The sequence below is a fragment of the Phaenicophaeus curvirostris genome, chromosome 33 (assembly GCF_032191515.1).
Source record: "Phaenicophaeus curvirostris isolate KB17595 chromosome 33, BPBGC_Pcur_1.0, whole genome shotgun sequence".
In the NCBI taxonomy this organism is placed as follows: Eukaryota; Metazoa; Chordata; class Aves; order Cuculiformes; family Cuculidae; genus Phaenicophaeus; species Phaenicophaeus curvirostris.
The window spans coordinates 1506220-1526148 of NC_091424.1; the positions used below are offsets into that span (position 1 = coordinate 1506220).

At 48.5% G+C, this 19929-nt stretch overlaps 1 protein-coding gene across 1 annotated transcript in view; it reads left to right on the top strand.

Annotated features, from left to right (window-relative positions):
- LOC138732512 (olfactory receptor 14A16-like) overlaps nucleotides 1–17895 on the top strand; it is a 42673-nt gene extending 24778 nt beyond the window's left edge. The window contains exon 2 of the mRNA XM_069879114.1: nucleotides 17152–17895. Coding sequence (XP_069735215.1) covers nucleotides 17152–17895 — 744 coding nt within the window. The remainder of the gene's footprint in view (nucleotides 1–17151) is intronic.
- Nucleotides 17896–19929: the final 2034 nt, after the last annotated feature.

Here is a 19929-nt window from a genome sequence, read left to right on the forward strand (position 1 = left end):
CCTCATGTCTCTTGACCCATACTCATCACCATCCCAATCCCTATCTCTATGACTATACATAGACACATGCCCATCCCATTCCCTATCCCTATCCCTATCCCTATCCCTATCCCTATCCCTATCCCCTATCCCTTTCCGTATCCTTTCCCTACCCCTATCCCTATCCCTATCCAGATCCCTATCCCTATCCCTAGCCCTAGCCCTAGCCCTAGCCCTAACCCTAACCCTATCCTTATCCCAATCCCTTTCCATAGCCCTATACCTATCCCTAGCCCTAGCCCTAGCCCTAGACCTAGCCCTAGCCTTAGCCTTAGCACTAGACCTATTTCTATTCCTATCCTATCCCATTCCCTATCCCTATCCCCTTCCCTATCCCTTTCCCTTTCCCTATCCCTATCCCTATCCCTATCCCTATCCCTATCCCCATCCTTAAACACATCCTCATGTCTCTAGACCCATCCTCATCACCATCCCCATCCCTATCTCTATGACTATACATAGACACATGCCCATCTTCATCCCCATCCCTATCCCTATCCCTATCCCTATCCCTATCCCTATCCCTATCCCTATCCCTATCCCTATCCCTATCCCTATCCCTATCCCCTATCCCTTTCCGTATACTATCCCTATCCCTATCCCTATCCCTATCCCTATCCCTATCCCTATCCCTATCCCTATACCTATCCCTTTCCCTATCCCTATACCTATCCCTATCCCTAGCCCTAGCCCTAGCCTTAGCCTTAGCACTAGCCCTATTTCTATCCCCTTCCCTATCCCTATCCCTATCCCTATCCCTATCCTTATGCCTATCCCTTTCCCTAGCCCTATCCCTATCCCTATCCCTATCCCTAGCCCTATCCTTATCCCTATCCCTATCCCTATCCCTATCCCTATCCCTATCCCTATCCCTATCCCTATCCCTATCCCTATTCCTATCGGTATGTGTATCAGTATCCTTATCCCTATTCCTATTCCTATTCCTATTCCTATTCCTATTCCTATTCCTATTCCTATCCCTATGCCTATCCCTATCCTTATCCCATTCCCTATCCCTATCCCCTTCCCTACCTTTATCTCTATCCCTATCCCCACCCGTATACCCATCCCCATAACTCTAGCCCCATCTTAATCACCATCTGCATAACCATCCCTATCCCTATCACTATACTTATACACATCCCCATCCCCTATTCCCATCCCTATCCCTATCCCTATCCCTATCCCTATCCCTATCCCTATCCCTATCCCTATCCCTATCCCTATCCTTACCCTATTCCTATCCCCAACCCTATCTCCATCTCTATTCCTATCCCCAGCATTATACCCATCCACATATCCCCATCCCTATCCCTATCCCTTTCCCTATCCCTATCCCTATCCCTATCCCTATCCCTATCCCTAACCCTTTCCCTTTCCCTAGCCCAATACCTATCCCTATCCCTATCCCTATCCCTAGCCCTAGCCCTAGCCCTAGCCCTAGCCTTAGCCTTAGCACTAGCCCTATTTCAATCCCTATCCCATTCCCTATACCTATCCCCTTCCCTATCCCTATCCCTATCCCTATCCCTATCCCTATCCCTATCCCTATCCCTATCCCTATCCCTATCCCTATCCCCATCCGTAAAAACATCCTCATGTCTCTAGACCCATCCTCATCACCATCCCCATCCCTATCTCTATGACTATACATAGACACATGCCCATCCCCATCCCATCCCCATCCCTATCCCTATCCCTATCCCTATCCCTATCCCTATCCCTATCCCTATCCCTATCCCTATCCCTATCCCTATCCCTATCCCTATCCCTATCCCTATCCCTATCCCTTTCCTTAGCCCTATACGTATCCCTAGCCCTAGCCCTAGCCCTAGCACTAGCCCTAGCCTTAGGCTTAGCACTAGCCCTAATTCTATCCATATCCCTATCCCTATCCCTATCCCTATCCCTATCCCTATCCCTATCCCTATCCCTATCCCTATCCCTATCCCTATCCCTATCCCTATCCCTATCCCTATCCCTATCCCCATCCGTAAACACATCCTCATGTCTCTAGACCCATCCTCATCACCATCCCCATCCCTATCTCTATGACTATACATAGACACATGCCCATCCCCATCCCCATCCCATCCCCATCCCTATCCCTATCCCTATCCCTATCCCTATCCCTATCCCTATCCCTATCCCTATCCCTAGCCCTAGCCCTAGCCCTAGCCCTATCCCTTTCCCTAGCCCTATACCTATCCCTATCCCTATCCCTATCTCTTGCCCTAGCCCTAGCCCTAGCCTTAGGCTTAGCACTATCCCTAATTCTATCACTATCCCTATCCCATTCCCTTTCCCTATCCCTATCCCTATCCCTATCCCTATCCCTATCCCTATCCCTATCCCTATCCCTATCCCTATCCCTATCCCTATCCCTACCCCTACCCCTATCCCTATCCCCATCCGTAAACACATCCTCATGTCTCTAGACCCATCCTCATCACCATCTCCATCCCTTTCTCTATGACTATACATAGACACATCCCCATCTCTATCCCTATCCTTATCCCTATCCCTATCCCTATCCCTATCCCCTATCCCTTTCCGTATCCTATCCCTATCCCTATCCCTATCCCTATCCCTATCCCTATCCCTATCCCTATCCCCATCCCCATCCCCATCCCCATCCCTATCCCTATCCCTATCCCTATCCCTATCCCTTTCCGTATCCTATCCCTATCCCTATCCCTATCCCTATCCCTATCCCTATCCCTATCCCTATCCCTATCCCTATCCCTATCCCTATCTCTATCCCTTTCCCTAGCCCTATACCTATCCCTATCCCTAGCCCTAGCCTTAGCCTTAGCACTAGCCCTATTTCTATCCCTATCTCTATCCCATTCCCTATCCCTATCCCTATCCCTATCCCTATCCCTATCCCTATCCCTATCCCTATCCCTATCCCTATCCCTATCCCTATCCCTATCCCTATCCCTATCCCTATCCCCATCCTTAAACACATCCTCATATCTCTAGACCCATCCTCATCACCATCTCCATCCCTATCTCTATGACTATACATAGACACATGCCCATCCCTATCCCTATCCCTATCCCTATCCCTATCCCTATCCCTATCCCTATCCCTATCCCTATCCCTATCCCTATCCCCATCCCTACCCCTTTCCGTATCCTCTCCCTCTCCCTCTCCCTCTCCCTCTCCCTCTCCCTCTCCCTCTCTCTCTCCCTCTCCGTATCCCCTATCCCTTTCCGTATCCTATGCCTATCCTTATCCCTATCCCTATCCCTATCCCTATCCCTATCCCTATCCCTATCCCTATCCCTATCCCTATCCCTATCCCTATCCCTATCTCTTTCCCTATCTCTTTCCCTATCCCTATCCCTATCCCTATCCCTATCCCTATCCCTATCCCTATCCCTATCCCTATCCCCTATCTCTTTCCGTATCCTATCCCTATCCCTAGCCCTAGCCCTAGCCCTATCCCTAGCGCTATCCCTAGCCGTAACCCTATCCCTATCCCTATCCCTATCCCTATCCCAATCCCAATCCATATCCCCTTTTTTATCCTTATCCCCATATCCGTCCCTATCCCAATCCTCATTCCTATCCGCCTCCCTATCCCTATCGTTAGGGATAGTGTTTTGTACTGGGAAGGAGATGCTGATGTGGATATGAATAGAGAAATGGATAGGGATAGGGATAGGGATAGGGATAGGGATAGGGATAGGGATAGGGATAGGGATAGGGATAGGGATAGGGATAGGGATACGGATAGGGATACGGATTCGGATACGGATACGGATACGGATACCTATACGGATACGGATACGGATACGGATAAGGATAGTGATAGGGATGAGGATACGAATGGGTATAGGAGAAGGGATGGGGATAGGGATAGGAATAATGGAAGAGATATGGATGGGGACAGGTACAGGTACAGGGACAGGGACAGGGACAGGGATAGGGATAGGGATAGGGATAGGGATAGGGATAGGGATAGAGATAGGGATAGGGATAGGGATAGGGATAGGGATAGGGATAGGGATAGGGATAGGGATAGGGATAGGGATAGGGTTGAGAATGGTAATAGGGATGGGGATGGAGATGGGGATGGGGATAGTGATAGGGAGAGGAATAGGGATAGGGTTAGGGATAGCAGTAAGGATACGGTTCTGATACGGATATTCTGGACTTCAGTAAAGCCTTTGACACAGTTTCTCACAGCGTTCTGCTTGAGAAACTGTCAACCTCTGGCCTGGACAGGCGCACACTCTGCTGGGTGGAAAACTGGTTGGATGGCCGGTCCCAGAGAGTGGTGGGAAATGGTGTGAAATCCATCTGGAAGCCAGTGACAAGTGGGGTTCCCCAGGGCTCACTGCTGGGTCCAGCTCTGTTCAATGTCTTTATCAATGACCTGGATGAAGGCATCAAGTTCACCCTTAGCAAGTTTGCGGACGACACTAAGCTGGGTGGAAGTGTCGATCTGCTAGAGGGTTGGGAGGCTCTGCAAAGGGATCTGAACAGGTTGGACCGCTGGGCTGAGACCAATGGGATGAGGTTTAACAAGGCCAAATGCCGGGTCCTGCACTTGGGGCACAACAACCCTGTGCAGTGCTACAGACTAGGAGAAGTCTGTCTAGAAAGCTGCCTGGAGGAGAGGGACCTGGGTGTGTTGGTTGACAGCGACTGAACATGAGCCAGCAGTGTACCCAGGTGGCCAAGAAGGCCAATGGCATCTTGGCTTGGATCAGAAACGGCGTGGCCAGCAGGTCCTGGCAGGTTATTCTCCCTCTGTACTCGGCACTGGTGAGACCGCTCCTCGAATCCTGTATTCAGTTCTTCTCCCCTCACCACAAGAAGGATATCGAGGCTCTGGAGCGTGTCTAGAGAGGAGCAAGAAAGCTGGTGAAGGGGCTGGAGAGCAGGTCTTACGAGGGGTGGCTGAGAGGGCTGGGGTTGTTTAGCCTGGAGAAGAGGAGGCTGAGATGTGACCTTATTGCTCTCTATAACTACCTGAAAGGAGGTTGTAGAGAGGAGGGTACTGGCCTCTTCTCCCAAGTGATGGGGGACAGGATGAGAAGGATTGGCCTAAAGCCCTGCCAGGTGAAATTTAGGCTGGACATTGGGAAAAAATTCTTCACAGAAAGGGTCATTGGGCACTGGCAGAGGCTGCCCAGGGAGGTCGGTGATTCACCTTCCCTTTAAGTGTTTAAGACACAGATGGACGAGGCGCTAAGGGGCATGGTTTAGTGTTTGATAGGCATGGTTGGACTCGATGATCCGGTGGGTCTCTTCCAACCTGGTTATTCTATGTTTCTATGATTCTATCATTCTAAGCCAGTCGATACGCATCTAAACCAGTCTAAAGCGATTTATACCAGAATTAACTCGTCTAAACCAGTCTCAGCCGGCTTATACCAGACTTAAATATTCCAAACCAGTCTAAACGGACTTATATCAGACTTAAGTGCATTATACCAGACTTAACCGCCTTATACCAGACTTAACCAGTCTAAACGAGTCTAGACCAGTCTTAACCAGCTTATACCAGACTTAACCTCCTTCTACCAGGCTAAACCAATCCAAACCAGTCTAAACCATTCTAAACTGCCTTATACCAGACTTAACCCCCTTGTAAAAGGCTTTACCAGTCTAAACTAGTCTAAACAGATTTAAACCAGACTTAGCCGCCTTATACCAGACTTAAACAGTCTAAACAAAACTAAACCAGCTTATAACAGACTTAACTGCCTTATAATGGACTTAACCATTTTAAACCAGTCTAAACCAGTCTACACCAGTCTAAACCAGCTTATAGCAGACTTAAATAGTCCAAACTAGTCTAAACCGGCTTATACCAGACTTAACCGCCTTCTACCAGTGTTAACCAGTCTAAACCCATCTAAACAATTCTAAAACAGCTTATACCAGGCTTAACCAACTTATACCAGTCTTAACAAGTCTAAACCAGTCTAAACCAGTCTAAACCAGTCTAAACCAACTTATACCAGACTTAACCACCTTATACCACTCTTAAGTAGTCTAAACTAGTCTAAACCAGTCTAAACCGACTTATACCAGACTTAGCCACCAGGTCAGGACAGGTCAGGTAAGGTCAGTTCAGGTAAGGCCAGGTCAGGTAAGGTCAGGTCAGGCCAGTTCAGGTCAGGTAAAATCAGGTAAGGTAAGATCAGGTAAGGTCAGGTTAGTAAAGGTAAGGCAAAGTAAGTTCAGGTAAATAAGGACAGAGAAGGTCATCCTTCTGCATCTTTGGGTGTTTCCTCCCCTCTGCCCTTTTTTTTTTGTTTTTTTTTGTCACATCCTCCTTAGTCCTAATGACCCTCTCATTTCATGGAGAGGCCAGGTGATTTGGTCAGATTCTTGTCTTTCCCTGCAATATGCTGTGTGCTTTCCCCTGGAGTTGTTTAAAAGACATGTAGGTATGGTGCTTATGGACATGGTTTAGTGGTTTAGTTGGCAGTGTTAGGTTTACGGTTGGACTTGATGATCTTAAAGGTCATTTCCAACCTAAATGATTCTATAATTCTATAATTCTATTCTATAATTCTATGTCAGGTCAGGTCAGGTCAGGTCAGGTCAGGTCAGGTAATGTCAGGTAAAGTAAGGGTAAGGTAACGTAAGTTCAGGTAAGGTAAGGTCAGATAAGGTCAGGTCAGGTCAGGTAAGGTCAGTTGAGGTGAGGTAAGGTAAGGTGAGGTGAGGTGAGGTGAGGTAAGGTAAGGTAAGGTGAGGTAATGTAAGGTCAGGTAAGGTAAGGTAAGGTAAGGTCAGGTCAGTTTAGGTCAGGTCAGGTCAGGTAAGGTCAGGTCAGGTCAGCTAAGGTCAGGTCAGGAAAGTTAAGGTAAGCTTAGTTAAGTTTAGGTAATGTAAGGTCAGGTAAGGTAAGGTAAGGTCAGGTAAGGTAAGGTAAGGTAAGGTAAAGTAAAGTAACATAAGGTAAGGTAAGCTCAGGATTGGTCAGGTCATGTAAGATCAGCTGGGGACCCTGTTCAGTGCACAGAGGCTACAGGGCAAGCTTAGTGAATTTTTGTCTTTGTCTGGTGAGGGCAAAGCTTTGGAAGCCTTCTTCTTTCTGTGCCTGGTTTCTTTGAGCAGCAGAGACGGCTTCTTCCTCTGCCTTTCCTCAACGGGGACCGCTCTTGGGCCAGAGAGTGGGCTGGATGTTCACCAGAAGAACCTCTGTCTCTGAGCAGCCTGGGACACCGGCCCTACCCGGGGACTCTGCTGGCCTCTCCCATGTCCCGAGGAAACAGCTTTGCTTTTCCTTTACAGACTTTCCATCCACAGAAGAAACTCACCAGAGTCCCCTCCCAGTCTGGGCTCACCGAGTCCTCCAAGGAGAAGAGCCCTGCCCGTCCTCCACGAGGGCCACCTGGATTCAGAATTATCCCTCTCCCCAATAAGGGAATCCCCAAAAAGGAACAGTCTGCTGGGGACCCTCAAAGAGAAAAGCCCTTTCTCTTCCCCTGGCACAACCAGCTTCCCGAGACTTAACCAGACTTAACCAAATTAAATGAATTAACAAGACTTAACCAGACTTTACCAACTTAATAAGACTTACCCAGACAAAACTGACCTAAAAAGTCTAAACCACTCTAAACAAGTCTAAACAGACTTATAAATGACATAAGCACCCTACAGCAGACTTAAGCAGTCTAAGCCAGTCTTAACCACCTTATACCAGACCAAACCATTCTAAACCACCTTATACAAGTCTTAACTAGTCTAAACCAGTCAAAACCAGTCTAAACCAACTTATACCAGACTTAACTATTCTAAATTAGCCTAAACCTGTCAAAACCAGTCTCAACCGACTTATACCAGGCTTAACCATTCTAAACCAGCCTAAACAAGTCTAAACCATTCTAAATCAGACAAACCAGTCTAAACCGACTTATACCAGACTTAACCAGACTTAACAAGTCTAAACCAGTTGACACTAGTCTAAACCATTCTAAACCAGTCTAAAGTGCTTTATACCAGTCTTAACAAGTCTAAACTAGTCTAAACCGCTATATACCAGGCTTAAGTGCCTTATACCAGACTTAACTCGTCTAAACCAGTCTAAACTGGCTTATACCAGACTTAAATATTCCAAACATGTCTAAACTGACTTATACCAGACTTAAGAGCCTTATACCAGACTTAACCAGTCTAAACCAGTCTAAACCACCTTATACCAGACTTACCACCTTATACAAGACTTAACCAGTCTAAACTAGTCTAAACAGACTTAAACCAGACTTAACCACCTTATACCAGACTTAAAGTGTCTAAAAAAATTTAAACTGGCTTAAACCAGACTTAACTGCCTTATAGTGGACTTAATCATTGTAAACCAGTCTAAACCAGTCTATACCAGTCTAAACCGGCTTATAACAGACTTAAATAGTCCAAATTAGATTGAACCGGCTTATACCAGACTTAACCGCCTTCTACCAGTGTTAACCAGTCTAAACCAGTCTAAATCAGTCTAAACCGGCTTATACCAGATTTAACCACCAGGTCAGGTCAGGTCAGGTAAGATCAGGTAAGGTCAGGTTAGTGAAGGTAAGGTAAGATCAGGTAAGGTCAGGTTAGTGAAGGTAAGGTAACATAAGCTCAGTTAAGGTAAGGTCAGGTCAGGTCAGGTCAGGTCAGGTCAGGTAAGGTGAGGTAAGGTCAGGTAAGGTCAGTTAAGGTGAGGTCAGGCCAGGTCAGGTCAGTTCAGGTAATGTAAGTTCAAGTCAGATCAGGTAAGGTCATGTCAGGCCAGGTCAGGTCTGGGAAGGTCACGTCAGGTATGTTCAGGTAAGGTAAGCTCAGGTCAGTTTAGGTCAGGTCAGGTAAGGTCAGGTAAGGTCAGGTCAGGTAAGGTAACATAAGGTAAGGTCAGATCAGGTCAGGTAAGGTCAGGTCAAGTCAGGTAGGGACAGGTATGGTAAGGTAAGGTCAGCTAAGGTCTGGTATGGTCAGGTCAGGTCTGGTCAGGCCTTGTAAGGTCAGGTCAGGTCAGGTAAGCTAAGTTAAGCTAAGGTCAGGTCAGGTAAGTTAAGGTCAGGTAAGGTCAGGTCAGGTCAGGTCAGGTCAAATCATGACAGGTCAGGTAAGGTCAGGTCAGATAAGGTCATGTAAGGTCAGGTAAGGTCAGGCAAGGTAAGGTCAGGTTAGTAAAGATAAGGTAACGTAAGTTCAGGTAAGATAAGTTCAGGTCAGGTCAGGCCAGGTCAGGTTAGGTCAGGTAAGGTCAAATCATGACAGGTCAGGTAAGGTCAGGTCAGGTAAGGTCATGTAACGTCAGGTAAGGTAAGGCAAGGTAAGGTCAGGTTAGTAAAGATAAGGTAACTTAAGTTCAGGTAAGGTAAGGTCAGATAAGGTCAGTTCAGGTAAGGTAAGGTAAGGTAAGGCCAGGTCAGGTAAGATCAGGACAGGTAATGTGAGGTTAGGTCAGGTTAGGTAAGGTCAGGTAAGGTCACATCAGGTGAGGTCAGGTCAGGTAAGGTCAGGTCAGGTAAGGTCAGGTCAGGTCAGGTAAGGTCAGGTCAGGTCAGCTAAGTTCAGGTACAGTAAGGTCAGGCCAGGTAAGGTAAGGTAACGTGAGTTCAGGTAAGGATAGGTCAGGTAAAGTCAGGTCAGGTCATGTAAGGTCAGTTCAGGTAAGGTCAGGTCAGGCCAGTTCAGGTCAGGTAGGATCTGGTAAGGTCACGTAAGGTAAGGTCAGGTAAGATAAGTAAAGCTAAGGTAAGGTCAGATAAGAGCAGGTAAGGTCAGTTGAGGTAAGGTAAGCTAAAGTAAGATAAGTTCAGGTAAGGTCAGGTCAGTTCATGTAAGGTAAGGTAAGGTAGGGTCAGGGCAGGTCAGGTCAGATCAGGTTAGGTACAGGTCAGGTCAGGACAGGTAAGGTAAGGTCAAGTCAGGTAAGTTCAGGTCAGGTAAGGTCAGGTCAGGTAATGTCGGTTCAGATCAGGCCAGTTCAGGTCAGGTATGACAGGTAAGGTAAGATCAGGAAGTCAGGTTAGTAAATGTATGTAACATAAATTCAGGTAAGGCAGGGTCAGATAAGGTCAGGTCAGGTCAGGTCAGGTTAGATCACGTCAGGTAAGGTAAGGTCAGGTAAGGTCAGGTTGGGCCAGTTCAGGTCAGGTAGGCTAAGGTCAGGTTAGTAAAGGTAAGGTAACATAAGTTCAGGTCAGGTAAGGTCAGTTGAGGTAAGGTAAGGTAAGGTAAGGTAAGCTCAAATTCAGGTCAGGTCAGTTAAGGAAAGGTCACACAAGGTCAGGTCAGGTCAGGTCAGTTAATGTAAGTCAGGTCAGGTAATGTCAGGTCAGGTCAGATAAGGTCAGGTCAGGTAAGATCAGGTCAGGTAAGATCAGGTCAGGTCAGGTAAGGTCAGGTTGGGTAAGGTAAGATCAGATAAGGTAAGGTCAGGTAAGGGTAATCTTAGAATCATATAATCATAGAATATCCACGTTGGAAGGGACCCACTGGATCACTGAGTCCAACCATTCCTATCAAACATTAAACCATGCCTCTTAGCACCTTGTCCACCTGTGCCTTAAACACCTCCAGGGAAGGTGAATCAATGACATCCCTGGGCAGCCTGTTCCAGTGCCAAATGACCCTTTCTGTGAAAAAATTTTTCCTAATGTCCAGCCTAAATCTACCCTGATGGAGCTTGAGGCCATTCCCTCTCATTCTGTCCCCTGTCACTTCAAAGAAGAGGCCATCACACTCCTCTCTACAAGCTCCTTTCAGGTAGTCGTAGAGAACAATGAGGTCTCCCTTCAGCCTCCTCTTCTCCACGCTAAACAACCCCAGCTCTCTCAGCCGCTCCTCATAAGGCCTGTTCTCCAGCCCCTTCATCAGCTTCGTTACTCTTCTCTGGACTCGTTCCAGAGCCTCAACATCCTTCTTGTGGTGAGGGGCCCAGTACTGAACACAGGATTCAAGGTGCGGTTTCACCAGTGCCGAGTACAGAGGGAGAAGAACCTCCCTGGACCTGCTGGCCACGCCGTTTCTGATCCAAGCCAAGATGCCATTGGCCTTCTTGGCCACCTGGGCCACTGCAGGCTCATGTTCAGTCGCTGTCAACCAACATCCCCAGGTCCCTCTCCTCCAGGCAGCTTTCTAGGCAGACTTCTCCTAGTCTGTAGCACTGCATAGGGTTGTTGTGCCCCAAGTGCAGGACCCGGCATTTGGCCTTGTTAAACCTCATGCCATTGGTCTCAGCCCAGCGGTCCAGCCTGTTCAGATCCCTTTGGAGCCTCCTGACCCTCTAGCAGATCGACACTTCCACTCAGCTTAGTGTCATCCACAAACTTGCTAAGGGTGCACTCGATGCCTTCATCCAGGTCATTGATAAAGACATTGAACAGGGCTGGACCCAGCACTGAGCCCTGGGGAACCCCACTTGTAACTAGCCTCCAGCTGAATTTTACGTCATTTCCCACCACCCTCTGGGCACAGCCATCAAACTAGTTTTCCACCCAGGAGAGTGTGCGCCTGTCCAGGCCAGAGTCTGACAGTATTAATCCTCTATGACCACTCCTGTCTATAACCTGACTCTTCTGTGACCATCTCTTATATGACCAGGCATTTGTATGAATTAAGATCTGTACGACCAAGCCCTTCTATGACCCAACTATTCTCTGAGTCTTCTGTGACACGACTTTCCGTGATCCAAGTCTTTTATGACTCTTCTATGACCTGACTCTTCTATGACAAAAATTATCAACGTGCTGACACTTCTATGACCAGACACATCTAGGACCAGACTCTTCTCTGCTCTCTCTGGGCTCCCTCGAGGTGTCCTGCGGCTCCACAGGAACCTGCTGTGAAACAGACTGAAGCCACTCCTGATGTTCCCTCCCTCAGATGGGCAGAGATACTTCTTTCCTGCAGTGTCATTTCTCCTATTACAAAAATAACAGGACATAAGAATCACTTTTCATGCCCCAAATTATACAGCACAGCAGAAAGGTGACAGAAAATTATCTCAGTTCTCCAAACCTGGAGGATCTGTTCCATTGACTAAATTCAGGAATTTCATCCTGGGTCTTTAGACCTGGGGTTGGAAACACATTCAGCTCTCTTTTGTCCCAGCCACGTCTCTGCTCCAAGCAGAGTCTTTGCACACATGGGTTCCTGAACACTTGGTCCCAGGTTTCCTCATGACAGGGATGAGCTATCCTGGTGCCCCAGCTGGCGGGCTTCAGTGTCAATGGGCAGCAATGCCCTCAGCCAGGGGCACAGGCAGGAGGAGCTGGAGCTGTTCCTGTGGGAGACAGAGCTGGGACATTGTCTTAGAACTCAGGACAGATGGTCTTCAAGGACAGCATCCTCCAAGATCAGCAAGGGTCCAGAAGAACTCAGTATAAACTTGAAAACCATGCAAGGCCCCATGATGAGTATTTGCTGCTTCAGGAACAGTTAAACAAAAAAGAAAGAAAGATAATGTAGCCGCTTTGCCTCTGTCTTCCCCAGCAAGGTCTCCCAGGCCTCTGTGACTCAGGGCAGGACTCTGGAGGAGATCAACCAGTGGTGGGTGGGGATCAAGTCAGGGATCACTTGAGCAAATGCAATGCTTCCCCGTCTGTTGGACAGGAGGGGCAGCATCCCAGGGAACTTAATGAGCAGGACAATGTCCCAGTGAGGCCTCTCTCCATCATCCTCCAAAGGTCATGGAGACTAAGGAATCTCCCAGACCACTGGCACCACTCCCACTTGGCATGTTCTTTTCAGAAATGGCCAACGGAGAAGGAGGTGACCTGAAGGATCTGCCCCAGACCTTGTCCACTCGAATCCCATTTCTGGATGTCTGAAAGAGAAGGGGACTGGACTTTCCTTGCTGAGATTGTGTCTCACCATCCTTCTATGACCCATCACTTCCATGACTCAGCTCTTCTATGACCTGGCTCATCTGTGACTACTCTATGTCCCGACCCTTAAATGAGCTACCTTTTCTGTGATCTCACCTATGACCCAATTCTTCTATGAAATGATGCTTATATGACCCTTCCAGAGCTCTTAGGACCCGAGTCTTATATGTCCTGACTTCTGTGAGCCTTGTATAACTGGAATCTTCTACAGAACTTTTATGAGCAGAGTCTTTAAACAACTCTGCAATGACTCAGTTCTTCTGTGACCCAACTCTTCTATGACCCAATACTTCTATAAACCTTCTGTGACTGAACTTTTCTATGACCTGACTCTTCTATCACTCCACTCTTCCATGACTCCTGTATGACCAGGGTGCTCTATGATCTGTCTTCTATGACCCAACACTTCTCTGAGCCTTCTATCACTTTCTATGACCTGACGACTCCAGGACTCTTCTATAACCCAACTCTTGTGTGACCCGTCTTCTCTAAGATCCAATCCTTGCATCAACTGGACTTCTCTGATTTGACTCTTCTGTGACTCCTGTGTTGCCCAGCTAAACCCTCGTGCTTCTATGACTCAACTCTTCCACAACCCCAATATACTATGACCCTTCTATTACCCAACACTTCCATGACCGTCTATGACCCAGCTCTTCTCTGGCTCTTCTATGACTTGACATTTTATGACCCAAGTCTTCTATGACTCTTCTATGACCTGACTCTTCCATGCAATAAATCACCAGTGCCCCATGACTTCTACAACCAGACTCGTATGACACAACTCTTCTGGGACCCGACCCTTCTATGAACCAACCCTACTATTAACTGACTCTCCTATGACTTGACTCCTCTATGACTCCTCTGTGACCCGATGCTTGTGTGAGAAATCTCTTCTATGACCCAACACTTCTTTAATTTGAAGTTTCTACGACTCATGAGCCTCCTGTGACCCAAGACTTCTGTGCACCTTCTAAATCAAACAGTGGAAGGACCTGACTCTTCTATTAACGCCATCTTTTAAGACTCCTCTATGACCCGACTCTTCTAAGACACTGGCCTTATCTGAACCAAACTGCCAAAGACCCAACCCAACTCACTGATCCTTCTATGACTTTCTGTGACCTGACTTCTCTATGACTCTTCTGTGACCCAGCTCCTGTAGGATTTCAATATTCTATGACCAAACCATTCTATGAACCGACATGACTACGATCTGGCACTTCTATGACCTGAGTCTTCTATAACACTTCTGTGACCCTTCACTTCAATGACTCTTCTCAGACCTGATCCTTCTCTGAAACCCTCTATCACCAAAACCTTCTAAAACCTGCATAAATCTCACACTTCTACAACTCGACACCTTCATGACCCAAATATTCTATGACACATTCAAGACCGGAATCTTCTATAACCCCACATTTCTGTGAATCTTTTACAAGTGAACTACTCCACTATTCCCCTGTGACCTAAGTGTTCTGTGTCATGATTCTTCTCACACCCAAGTTTTCTGTCATTCTATTATGAACCAATCCTTTTATGACCCAACCATTCTAGGACCCGAGTCTTCTAAAACTCTATGGAGCTGTATGAGAGCCTTGGCTCCTCCCCTAACACTCCAGCCCTCTTTTTGGAATTACATAGAATAACTGCTCCTGGACTGAAATAGCAATGTGAGAATGTTCATGACACCAGCATTGTTGTAGCCAAAGCCAGATCTCCCTGCTGAGGGCCTGGGGGTCAGGGCTTAGCCTTCCTGCCTCACCAAGCAAACTCAGGCTTTTCTCAGCATCACAGCTGCCTGCACAGAGCCTCTGCCCTCCTGCAATCATGGCTTCCAATTATCAGTGCTAACGAGTCCCTAGGGAGGCTTTGACACTAACAATCCTCACTGAAACCAATTAATACTTCAAGGTACTCTGAGTTGTGTTCTTGACTTCTTCAGAGCTCTCCTCAATCTCCTTTCAGCAGCTGAGATTCTGGACTCAGCAGCAAATCCACCCTGGGTCTCATTAAAATACAGAAAGCCTTAACAAGCTCTTTCTCTTCCTGGCATGTTCTTCAGGTCTTCAGACTTGTACATCTCCCGGGAGTCATTTCCCAGTGTGGTTAAAGAGGAAGATTTCAAAATGCACCCAAGAAAAACACGTTCAGTTTAATGTTTATATATCACTAATTTTCACCTCAGAGAACAGAAAACAGAAGCATCCTCCAATGGGTGTTGATGCTGAGTGTCACCTCGAGGTCTGGGCAGCATGGAAAAGCATCCCTTGAGGTCTGACCCTGCATGGACAGCCTTGCTCCTCACCTCCCCAGCCCCACCATTTCTGGCAGTGACCACATGGGACTTGCATCCCTTTTCTTTACGTCCCTTTCCATTCTGACAGCTTGGGGAAATGAGATCATTCTCTGTCACTTTCCTGGTAGCACAACCCCCCTCCTCCTACTCCCCAGTGATTCTCCTTCATAATTAATGCAGTGACATTGTAGGAAATAAGTTTCTCTTCCCAGCTGATGGGGGGAACATCAGGGATGGCTTCAGCCTGTTTCTCAGCAGGTTCCCCTGGAGCCCCAGGGACACCTCGAGGGAGCCCAGAGGGAGCAGAGAAAGTGCTGCCTTGGGCTGCTCCTCTGCTGCTGAGCTGGGCTGGGCTCCTGGCAGGGAGGGAGCTCGGGGCAAGTGGGCAGCACTACAAAGAGCCAGGTCTGTCCAGGAGCAGCTCCTCTGCAAAGCCCAGCAGGGCTGAGGGCACTGCCTGCAGGCAGCAAGGGGAGAGGAGGGAGCAGAGAGAGGGGAAAAGCAGGGTGGGGTGGGAGGATACTGAGAGCTCCCTGACAGAGGAACCCTCACAGGACTTCTCAAGGTGAGTCTCTGGCTGTAGAACAATGCAGGAGCCATTCCTGGAGGGATCTCCTGAAGGGAGAACATCCAACAACTCATGGTATTTGTAAATACAAATATCTCACTTTCTTTAGGGCAGAGGAGGACGACGTGAGGGACTGTGCACTGAACCATCAGAAAGACAGAACACAAGAGCTGCCTTCTGCTGATGGCTCTGGAGGTATAAAGGTGGATCTGCACCACTGAATTCCTCAGGGCTGTCCTTCCAAACAGGGTCCCTGTGACCCAGTGTGCTGGGACAGAGATTCTGCACCTTCCAGGCTCAGCACTCAGCCTGCCAGGGCTGTTGGTCCTGGTGAGGTGGGGAGAAACTGTCAGTGGTAGGAGAAACTCACAGCAAGGCAGAATCATTCTGCTTTGAAGAGCTCTGGGTCACTCCTAGAATATTTCCAAATGGATGTCTCAAGGAGAAGGTCAAGGCAAGGATTGCTATAAAGGTAAAGATCTTCCTTGTGATTGTGCTTTCTGTTTCCTTTTCCCGGGGATTAGAGGGGGTGAGAGAAAAGCAGAAGTATAAATTAAGCACTCCATGTTTATTTGGTCCCTGAGATTCCTGGACTGCAGTTCTGAGTGAACTTTAGGTCAGTCAAGACCATAGTAACATGCCTTCAGTAACTTCTCTGCCTATGGACAGCACCAGCCTCACCTCTGCTGGACCCATCAGGTTGTTCAGCCCTTTTCCACCTGCAAACAGGAACCCGCGCCCAGGCAGTGACCTGTAAACAGGCAGGTTTGTGTAAGGGAGTACAAAGCCTCTGCCCTCAGGGCTCTGGGCTCCAAGGCTGAGCCCCCTCCTCTGCAGCTACAGCTCCAGTGCCCTCTCCAGAGCCCAGGGGCTCAGAGCAACTGCCCTGCATGGTTGGTGTCTGGGAGGGGATGAGCACAGCTGGGGAAGGGGAGCGCTGTCTGTGTGCCCGGCTGCCTCTGCCCTGGCCTCCCACAGGCAGACCCTCACTCTCTTTGTCCCTGTTTATCCCCTGGTCTCTGTTCTTGCTGTTGTTCTCTGGTTCTTGCTGCCAGGCTCTCTGGGGATGGGAGTTTCAGCTGCAGACTCACCCTCTGAACTGGTCGCTCTATTCCTGAAGTTGTGTCCATCGGAACGTGTGTCCCAGCTTTGCTCCGAGCTGTGAGACACTGGGCAATATAGTCAGTGGGTCTGGACATATACTCTCGGGAGAATCCCATCCAGCCCACAGACCTGTAAGTGTCCAGGTGACGTAGCAGGTGCTTGACTGCATCCTCCTGCTCTCCATCCCTGTCTGCCAGCTCAGAGATGCCTCCTGGCATTCACAGACACACGGGAGCTGCATCTCTAGCACTTCTGGATCTTTCTGGGCATCTACCTGGCTGTCCTCCAGAGCAACGGCCTTATCATCACCACCATCACCTGTGACCTCCACACCCACACGTACTTCTTCCTCCTCAGATGCACCCCCCTTAACCTGGGCTCCATCTCCACCACTGTCCCCAAATCCATGGCCAATTCCCTCTGGGACACCAGGGCCATCTCCTACGAAGGATGTGCTGCTCACATCTCCTTTGTAGCCTTCTTCTTTGGTGCAGAGTATTCTCTTCTCACCATCATGTCCTACGACCGCTACGTTGCCATCTGCAAACCCCTGCACTACGAGACCCTCCTGGGCACCAGAGCTTGTGTCCTCATGGCAGCAGCTGCCTGGGGCGCTGGGTTTCTCATTGCTCTGCTGCACACGGCCAATACATTTTCCCTGCCCCTCTGCCAGGGCAATGCTGTTGAACAGTTCTTCTGTAAAATCCCACAGGTCATCAAGCTCTCCTGCTCATGCTCTGACCTTAGGGAGTTTGGGCTTCTTATTGTTCGTGCCTGTTTAGCTTTTGGGTGTTTTGATTTCATTGTGGTGTCTTATGTGCAGATCTTCAGGGCTGTGCTGAGGATCCCCTCGGAGCAGGGATGGCAAAAAGGCTCTTCCATGTGCCTCCCTCACCTGGCCGAGGTCTCCCTGTTTGTCAGCACCACACTGTTTGCCTACCTTGAGCACCACTCTGTCTCGTCCCCATCACTGGATCTGGTGGTGTCAATTTTGTACTCAGTGTTCCCTCCGGCACTGAACCTCCTCATCTAAAGCTAAGGAACCAACAGTTCATGGATACAGTGTGGAAACTCATGACTGGATCTCTTAAGCATCACAGATCTCATCATCTTCTTCTGCCTATAAATCATAGAATCACAGAATCATTGAATCATAGAGTCCAACCATTCCCATCAATCACTAAACCATGTCCCTCAGCACTTCATCCAACCATCCCTTAAACACCTCCAGGGAAGGTGAATCAAGCACCAACCTGTTCCAGTGCCCAATGACCCTTTCTGTGAAATATTTTTATTCCTAATGTCCAGCTTAAATCTCCCCTGGCGGAGCTTGAGGCCATTCCCTCTCATCCTGTCCCCTGTCATTTCAGAGCAGAGACCAGTAACCTCCTCTCCACAACCTCCTTTCAGGTAGTCATAGAGAACAATGAGGTCTCCCCTCAGCCTCCTCTTCTCCAGGCTAAACAACCCCAGCTCTCTCAGCCGCTCCTCATAAGGCCTGTTCTCCAGCCCCTTCACCAGCTCCGTTGCTCTTCTCTGGACTCGCTTCAGAGCCTCAACATCCTTCTTGTGGTGAGGGGCCCAGAAATGAACACAGGATTCGAGGAGTGGTCTCACCAGTGCCAAGTAGAGAGGGAGAAGACCCTCCCTGGCCCTGCTGGCCACGCCGTTTCTGATCCAAGCCAAGATGCCATTGGCCTTCTTGGCCACCTGGGTCACTGCTGGCTCATGTTCAGTCGCTGTCAACCAACACCCCCAGGTCCCTCTCCTCCAGGCAGCTTTCCAGCCAGACTTCTCCTAGTCTGTAGCACTGCACAGGGTTGTTGTGCCCCAAGTGCAGGACCCGGCATTTGGCCTTGTTAAATCTCAAGCCATTGGTCTCAGCCCAGCAGTCCAGCCTGTTCAGATCCTTAAGATCATTTCAAATTGGATGGCTCTGCAATCCCTTTCAGTCACTGGACTCTTAAACCTCACCTGCTCTCCCTTTCTCTATTCCCAAAACCTGACCAGGTGATGTGGATTTGCTGATGAGTCCTTGAACCTCAGCTGCTGAGAGAAGGCTGAGGAAAGATCTCAAGAAGTCAAAAGCAGAACCCAGAGTACCTTGAAGTATTAATTTGTCTCAATGAGGATCATTCCTGACAAAGCCTCCCCAGGGGCTCGTTGGAGCTGAGAATTGGAGGCCATGATTGCAGGAAGGCAAAGGTGCTGTGCAGGCAGCTGTGATGCTGAGAAAAGCCTGGGTTTGTTTGATGAAGCAGAAAGGCCAAGCCCTGACCCCCAGGCCCTGGGCAGGCAGATCTGGCTTTGGCTACAATGACACTGATGTAGGGAATATTCTTACCTGGCCAAATCAAAGTGGGAGCAGTTATTCCATGTAATTCCAAATACAGGCCTGTAGAGTTACATGAGATGCCAAGGCTCTCACACAGCTCCATAGATTGTTAGAAGAGTTGGGTCATAGAGGGGTAGGGTCAAAAAAAGGGTTGGCTGATGGAAGAGTGATAGAAAACTTGGATGTGAAAAGAGTCAGGTGAGAGAAGAATTGAGTTATAGAGGATTAACAGAGGAGTGCAGTCCCAGAAGGTTTATAGAAGTGTTGGATCATAGAAGTCTTAGAGCAGAACTGGGTCATAATGATTCAGGTCATAAAATGGTCATATTTGGGCCATGGTCTGAGCCCCCGTGCTTTGCAGGGAAAGGCACGATGGCGCTGCTGCTCCTGACTCCTCCATCTCCCGACTGGAGAGGTTATGCTGCCCAACCCAAAAAACAGTGGAAATCCAGGTTTGAATTAAAGACTGTCTGGAAAGATCCCAGAGCAAACAAGGAGGCAGCTAGATTGGAATGGACCTTCAGCATCCAGGCCAGGATGGCTCCATACACAGCTGGGAGTCAGCGATACAGCACTTGGGAAACAAATTGGATGAGGGTGAAGGAGCATGGGGCAAGGCTGGCACAGCCAAACTAGAACGGTACCATCTGGGCTGGGAACATCTCCCATGTGGAAAATAACCAGGAGCACAGGCTCCAGCTCCTAGGAGGCACCAGAGCACCTTATACCAGA